The sequence below is a fragment of the Benincasa hispida genome, chromosome 1, assembly GCF_027475165.1.
Source record: "Benincasa hispida cultivar pf3 chromosome 1, pf3_genome.v1.1, whole genome shotgun sequence".
NCBI lineage: Eukaryota > Viridiplantae > Streptophyta > Magnoliopsida > Cucurbitales > Cucurbitaceae > Benincasa > Benincasa hispida.
Genome location: NC_143478.1, coordinates 95,237,905 through 95,246,496, shown reverse-complemented (window position 1 = coordinate 95,246,496; position 8,592 = coordinate 95,237,905). Strand labels below are relative to the sequence as shown.

The 8,592-nt window shown below is 29.1% G+C and overlaps 1 protein-coding gene across 1 annotated transcript; it reads left to right on the top strand.

The window, feature by feature from the left end:
- The first annotated feature begins 4,323 nt into the window (after window positions 1-4,323).
- Window positions 4,324-8,301, top strand: LOC150038873 (delta-9 acyl-lipid desaturase 1-like). The gene is made up of 4 exons (XM_090306308.1): window positions 4,324-4,745; window positions 4,842-5,207; window positions 7,020-7,126; window positions 7,823-8,301. Exons 1-4 carry the CDS (start codon window positions 4,380-4,382, stop codon window positions 8,028-8,030), a joined length of 1,047 nt encoding a protein of 348 aa, XP_090162434.1. The 5' UTR covers window positions 4,324-4,379; the 3' UTR covers window positions 8,031-8,301.
- The last annotated feature ends 291 nt before the right edge of the window (window positions 8,302-8,592 follow it).

The following is an 8,592-nucleotide window of genomic DNA, read 5'->3' as shown; positions in this document are numbered from 1 at the left end:
GATATTTATTCAAAATTCATTTAAAAGTATAAAGTACTTTATCAATATTGTATGAATGCTTATACAAAAACTAATTTTATGTATAACTACCTATATGTAAAATAGTAGTGTTTCTTGTCGAAAAAAGTGCAGCTCTATTGTGCTAACAACTTTCAATAAACATCAATGCTTGAATAGTTACTTGTCCCAAAGATTGAAGGGCTTAAAATACCTACAATCAAAGACCCATGTTCATCTTTTTATATATATGGATCATAATCATACATGAATAAATGCATCAAGTCAATGTGTAGCTAGCTACATCCAAAAGCAATATCCCATTGGCACAAACATTATGCCTCTACTATTTTCCTAATAGTTGTCAATGGACTCTTAAATTTGAAGAATCGTGTCCAAAAGATTAGAGGGTAATATAGATATTACAAAATGTATAGGCAAAAGAGAAAGATTAAAAATCAAATAGACACAAATGTCAGAATTTAGGAACAACTTAAAATAAATGGTGACCCTATATATACCATGTGACTCAAAAGGTTGAAATAATTTTGACGTAATTGATGTGTATTGTATATATAAATGCATCAATTATAGAATGGAACTGCTAACGAACTTTAGAACTAAAACATTTTAAAAATGTTGCAAGTTAGTAACAGTGTGTTTGTTAATACGTTGTGTGAGTCTAATACATAAAAGGAGAGTCATCTTGCAAATTAGGGTCATAATTTTGAGAACAAGCAATAAAAAAGTTGTACATTACCAAATTTGCAGTTGTGAAAGTTTTGATGATCTTTCGCAGTTCAAATTTGTCTATTGAGGTTGTTTAAAAAGGTTTTGCATGATCAAAAACAATATTTCTTTGTTGACTCTTTTTGTATACGATAATTTATTGTTTTGTTGAGTTTAGAGCAAAGATTTTGATTTAGGGACTTTGTGGTATTCCGTGGAATTTTATTCTCACTTGAAGTTTTAGATTTTGTTAGGGTTTTTTAGAAAATTGGCATAGGAATTGGACAAATGTGAAAAAAGAAAGAGTATTGATATGAAATTATGACTATACTAACATTATGAATATTAATTTTTTTTAAATGATAAAGAATACTAATGCATCTTTTGGAAGTTTAAAATGAAACGAAATAGTAGCATAACCGTTCATGTTCATGATATACTAATAGTAAGAATATTTTTTAACAATTTTTGAAAGTTCAGATATTTTTTTTAATATTTATGAAAGTCGAGGTGTGTTTTTATATAAAGTACAAACGGTTTCCATCCAAAACTAACAGTAATGATAATTTTGAACCTATTTTTGAAAGTTGATAAAAAATTTAAAAATTTAAAAGTATTTTTTGAAAGAAAAAATAACAGGGTTCATAGATATAATGTTAGGTGGGAAAATTCGGTATATCAGGTTTAGGGTATCTAAAAATTAATAGGCCAAGCATTTACTTTTGTTTCATTATTATTATCTATCCATTTATTTATGTGGACAACTTTGAGTTGACAATGAGGTGGATTTGTTTGTTGAAAGTTTGTATGGCTATGACAATCTTACATATGTGAAAAAACATTGGAAATGGTTAAAAGTAATTTTCTCTTTATTTTATTTTCTTTTCAAGTAAGCAAGTTTGAAATTGAGTAATTAGTTCCATCTATTTCATCGTTATCCTCTTTTATTTACATCTTAATTACCTATAGAGATCAATCCTTGTCTATTTTTTCAGATTGTTTTATTTAATGCCATTATATATATTTAATAAATAAATAAAAAAAAATTTCACTAGTATTTATATCTGTTGAACATAATTAAACTACATCTACAACTGCTATAAATAAAGACAGAACAAAGTTTAGATAGTAGCATTTGAGCTGAGGTACTGGTACTTTCAAAACGCCTTACACTGTACTGTTGCATTTTGCTCTTAATTTTGCTATTATTGTCTCTTCCTTCTCGAATGGAAGCAACAAAGAAAAAGCCCGAAAATAAAATTGGTTAGAGTTTTGGAATTGACTATATATTTGTTTAAGGTTGCTTGAGTTTGTTTCTTGGACTGTTTCAGTGTTGTATCAGAAATTGTCTCATAGAATGTCTCTCGAGATGCTAATCCTGCAGATTTATTTTTTTTCTTATCTGAAAAATTCTACAAAGTTATTTTTGTTTTTAGATTCTCTCATTTTTTATGCTCTGCCAATTTTGAATTGGGATGCTTTCCTATTTCCGTTGTGCCTTTTAAAGTGCAAGAGGTTGTCTTGCTAGGATTGCCGCTCTGGAATAGTTTTTAGTTGAAGCCTTTCGTTTCTAATGATATATATATATGAGTTGGACTATGCCGTATATTTTTACATATACGGTTATATGAAAACAAAACAAATTGTATGGTTCAAATAAGCGTTTTCAAATATGTAAATATGTCATTGTCGTGCAACTTTCAATAAACAATCCGGCCTCATTATCAACTAAATTATTTCTTCAAATAAATAAATGGATAGTTAGTAATAATAAAAAAGACAGTTGCCCTATTAATTGTCAGATCACCTCCAACTTTATGTACCGAATTTTCCCACCTAACATCAGGGTAGATGGATCATCCTTAAACAGCTTGGTCAATATTTCTTCTTTTACAAATTCAACTGTGGACCATAGCAAATGAAAAAAATATATATATATAGATAGAGAGAGAAGAAAATGAATGGATTTAATTTTTCAATTGTAATTTAAGTATGGGGTGTGAGAATCGAACCTCAAATCATGAGGTTGATAATATAAACACCTATGAAGTATAAATACTTCATGTGAGGAAAAGAATCAGTATCGGATATCAATACTTCTAGATACGTAACTGACACACGATTTGACGTATCTATACTTCCAGATACTTCTCAGATATGTATCTGACACGCAATTTGACGTATCTATTTTTATGCGTACTTTTTTTTAGAAAAGAAAAAAGACAAGTAACTCATCTAATCTTTCCCAATCTAAAATTAGGCAACCTATTTAAAAGGTTCACTACTCGAGTCCAGAACTAAAAAAAAAAATAAATAAATAATGGACCAAACCCTAAACTAGAGTCATTCATTCTTCATCTTCACATTTGAGTCCCCACAAAATCCACAAAAATATATACCATTTGGATATCTTGAACAATAAGTTCTTCGTTTATCTTCATATTTCTCCCTCTAATCTTCTTTTTCTTTTTCTTTGCAATATGAGACATTTTCCTATTGCATTTTATTAACTATTGTACTTCAACATCTTAAATGTTTTTTTTATTGTATTTCAGTGTTTGTATTCTATTTTGTGCTATTGTTATTAACTTGTATGCTAAATTTATTTATATCCTAGATTTTTTTTAAAGAAAAAAATGTATGTATCAGTATCCTCTTTTTTTAGAAATATATATATTAAATATATATATAAAAAAATGACGCAACCTTAGACTTATCCGTATCTTAGTTTTTTAGAAATTGATGAATTGTCGTATCCGATCGTATCCATATTATATAATCATATCTATATCTGTGCTTCATAGATAAATATTATGCCAATTGAACTATGTTCTCGTTGGCTGATTTAAATATTCCTAAGTAAATATGTTCAAAATCATTTAGACCTTTTGAGCCACATGGGATGGTCACCCCTTTATTGTAGGCCAAAATTACCAAATTTATTCCCGATATAAAATTTAGTTTGTCGCTAAAGTATTTAATAAGTGATAAAAAAACATACAAGTTTTGAAAAAAAAAAAAATTTGATTCATTTGATATATCTTTACATTTGTCGGCGGATTCGTAAATTTTAATTGAGCTAATATATAATTTAGAGCTTAAACCTACTAAAGGATTAAAATATCGATATTCATATTAATATCGAAGTTTCAAATTTACGAATATATCGATAAAATATCGAAATCAACGGATATTTTTGTAAGTAAAAAATTTATAAAATTTATTTAATAATTAATTTATTTTTATTCTAAAATTGAACTATGAATATTATTAATAGTAGTCATATTTAAATTAGATAAAATAGAAGAAATTTCTATGTTTTGAACATGTATAAAAGTTGTTTGAGATATCCATGAATATTTAATATTCTTATCAAACTTTACAATTTACGGATATATCGGCAGATATATCGACATATCTATGGATATTTTCGTCCTTACCAATCTTCTTCTTTTTTTTAAAAAAAAAAAAACTCATTATTAGTTTTTTTTGTAAAAAAAGAAAAAAAGGAATCCCCAATTTTTTTATTTTTTAAATGTAGTCACTACTATAAATAAAGGCATAACAAGGCATGACCCTAGCATCTGAGCTGAGGCAGTGGTACTATCAAAACTCTCCATACTACTGTTTCTTTGCTCGTAATTCTGCTATTAATGTCTCTCATTCCTCAAATGGAGGGAACCAGGAAAGAGCTGGAAGATAAAAATATTGATCGTAAGGCAATGGCGGTGGAAGACGAATGTCGGGCGATGCCACCCGGGCGAAGGCCGATTTTCCGAAGAAAATGGACAACTTTAGACAAACGTTCTGCTGGTGCTTTTCTGGTTATGCATTTCCTTTGTCTCTTGGCACCATTTCATTTCACATGGCCAGCCTTTTGGCTTGCCTTTGTACTCTACGTTATCACAGGCTTGTTCGGTTTGACGCTCTCGTACCACCGACATCTCACACACAAGAGTTTCAAACTTCCCAAATGGCTCGAATACACATTTGCTTATATTGGAGTCCATACTTTTCAAGTTAAATATATATAATCTATTCAACTTCCTAACTTTTTTTTTTTCTTTTCCAATATCTTCTTTATGACTTTTTAATCATATTTATCTACTTTATAGGGCGATCCAATTGACTGGGTGAGTACGCATAGATATCACCATCAATTTGTGGATACCGAAAGAGATCCACACACTCCTACACAAGGGTTTTGGTTTGGACACATTGCTTGGATATTTGATTCATATGGTTTAACTAAAAAAGTTAGCCCAAAACATGTCGAAGATTTTGAGAAAAGAGATGAAAAACGAAAGAGTTTAAGCAATATTTTTGTGGGATATGTGAAGTATGGAAGACCAAGCAATATTGAGGATTTACAAAAGCAAGCGTTTTATAGATTTCTTCGAAGAACATACATTCTTCATCATTTTGGTCTTGCAGTTGTCCTCTATCTTGTCGGAGGGCTTCCTTTCCTCGTTTGGGGAATGGTAAGATATGTTCTCGTACTACTAATATTTCATTTTACTTTTACTTTCTTTTTTTTTTTTTTTTAGAAAACATTTCACTTTTATTTGATGGAGGCTGTTTTCGGAAAAGAACACATTTCTAGGTACATCAGAATATCTCAACTAGGTTGATACATTCATAACATTCACATCACATTCATATTTTATCTAGGCTGTTTAAACTTTGACTTTTAATAAGGTTTAGTGTAAGGATTGTTTTTAAATATAGAAAAATAAATCAAAATATAGAAAAATTTTAGAACTATCAATTTTGTCATATCTTATAAATATCTTTAATCATTTTACTATTTAAAATAATTTCCTTAACCTAATTTAATTAGGTTTAAAATTTTTTTATACTTGGTTTGCTCGTTTGTTTACAAGTTTGAAATCTAATAATACTATTATTATTATTATATACTACATTTTACAGTACATGTTAGCTAATTATTACAATCCAACATACACAAGTTTACGCAAAATCCAAGTTTTTTAATCTTTATTTTGTAAAATTATCCTCACAACTCAATTGATATAAAATATATACAATTGATCAAGGTGTCAAAAATTTGAATCTTGCAACCCCACATACAAAAAATCATTTTTTGATATTTTTTAATTCTTTTTGTTAGGAGTAAAAGGAAATATAGTTTAGTTTGGATGAAATAGAACAAACCCTAGTCGGTACAGAAATGGTAAATATAATAAGAGTTTTATTAATTTACATGAATTGATGAGCTATTACAGTAAAGTCGTACTCTATGAACCACCAATACAGATACAAAATACAGATATAATAAGATACAGCGATACGTCCATTATAAGAAACTAGAATACTAATATATTGAAGATACATTTTTTTTTTTAAAAAAAATTCCAGAATATAGATAAATTTAGCATACAAGTTAATGACAATAGTATAAATACAATACAAAAACTAAAATACAATACAAAAAACATCTAAGATGTTGAAGTAAAATAGTCAATAAAATGACTCGTATTGGTGAGAAAAAAAGAATAAGAAGATTAGAAGGAGAAGTATGAAGATAAACGAAGAACTTCTTCGTTGAATTGTTAAAGATATTCAAGTGGGTTATATTTTAGTGGATTTTGTGGAAACTCAAATGTGAAGATGAAGATTGATTCTAGGGTTTAGTCTTTTATTTTTTTATCCTTTTAGTTTTGGACTTGAGTAGTGAACTTTTTAAACAGGTTACCTAGTTTTAGGTTGAGAAAGATTTGATGAGTTGCTTATCTTTTTCTTTAAAAATGGTAAGCATAAAAATATGTACGTCAAATCGCGTGTCAAATACGTATCTGGAAAGTATTTGAAAGTATCGATATCTAATACGTATATAATAGGGTTTCGTTAGCTCACATGAAATATCTGTACTTCATAGGTCGTACTATTGCAATCAATTATTTGTCCCTTTTATTTTCTTTTATTGTTTTTTTTTTTTCTATTTTTGAGATCAGTAACATAGAAAAATGGAGTTTTGAATCACTTAATTTTTTGGTAAATGATATGGAACTTTTAATCAATTGAGCTACTTAGGTTAGCTATCAATAATTTGTTACATGAATATAGTTGAAACCCTATTTGATAAATCATATAGTTTTTTTTTTTTTTTGATGCAATCTTTGAAGTGGGGATAGAAAACATTTAATATTTGTATTTTCCGAACAAACATGATATGTGGACATCACAAAGAATGTTTGATAAAAGATTAAAAAGGCAAGAAAGGGATGGGATAAATGGGCTTGAATTATGACTGAATAAATGCATTGATGCAGGGTGTAAGAACCGTATGCTTTCAACATGTCACTTTCGCTGTGAACTCTTTAGGCCACATGTGGGGAAACCAGCAATGGAACACTGGGGATCAGTCCAGAAATAATTGGTGATGTCCATGTTTCTTTCATTTTTACTTTCTTTTTTTAAAAAAATAAAAATTTATGGTTTGTCTAGTCATTTTTCTTAGATATTTTATTTGTTTTCCTTCATGCTTGATGCCTAGATCTCATCCAGGTTCAATTCGATTGAGAGGGATCTTAAGAAATATAAAAGTATGATTAATTAAGAAATACTTAAAAGAATTGATAGCTATTATCTATATTATCAGATAAAAAGTAGTTGGATACGACAAGCAAGTAGATCTCTATCAAATCAAGTGGATTTGGATGAAGGAATAGACTTAACAGGTCAGGTAGACTGATAGGAGTACAATACATTTTTGTTTGAGGTGGAGGAGATCATGAGTCTGACAAGTTGTTGACACAACGTGTTCCATAAAAATAATATGTAGTTTTTTTTTATGTATGTGTGATGAGGGGATTGAGATATCCAAGCGCACCTATTCATCTCTCGACCTCTAATACTTTATTAAAAAAAATAAAAAAATAAAATAAAATGTATTTATGCTCTATCTAGCTTGCTCTATGCCTTAATAAAAGCAACTCTTGCAGGTGATCGGTCTAGTGTGTTAAAGAGATGAGAGATCAAATTTAAAAATGGAACCTCTGTTAAGATATGGTTCAGGGATATGAATTAATGGCTTAATAACAGCAACTCTAAAATGAAATAGTTTGGTTTTTAGGGTGTTGGCATTACTTATATTTGGAGAAGGATGGCACAACAACCACCATGCATTTGAGTACTCAGCTCGACATGGCCTAGAATGGTGGCAATTAGATGTTACTTGGTGGGTCATTTTGTTTCTTGAAGCTGTAGGGCTAGCCACTGATTTGAAGTTACCCTCTCAACACCACATGCAGAAGTTGGCCATTCAACCTAAGAGCGAGTGATGATAGTAAAAAGCACTTTACCATGGCTTTTTAAGGGTTTAAAAATATAATTTTAAACCCTTAGAAAGTCATTTCTCGAACTCTCTCTCAATTTATCTTTCTTTTCAACTTTCTTAACTGTTGTATGAACCATATATATCCTTTGTTTGATATTAAACACTTAAGTTTATGTTTTTGAAATATTTAAAAATGCATACAATAAAAGAAAATACTAGAAATTGTCCTAAAGTATAGGGATTTTTTGGCTAGTTGAATAAAGCGAGAGAGAAGATTTTATGTACTTGGCTTTTAACTAGTGTGTGAAATCTTTACGTGTGTTTCTAAACTATTTGACAATTGCTGTTTTCAGCTCCTCTTTTTTACATTTTCTTTTTTTCTTTTTCTCGTGGTATTTATTCAATATGAAATGTGGTAGCGTGGAAATTATCCATTTCTTTTAAATTTAATTGAAGAACTTCTTTATTTATGTATTTTCCCAAGTTATATCAAACTGACCTGATTATTCTTATAGTACACAGTATATATAATTACAAGTCAGAAGATCCGAGCATTGCACGTGATT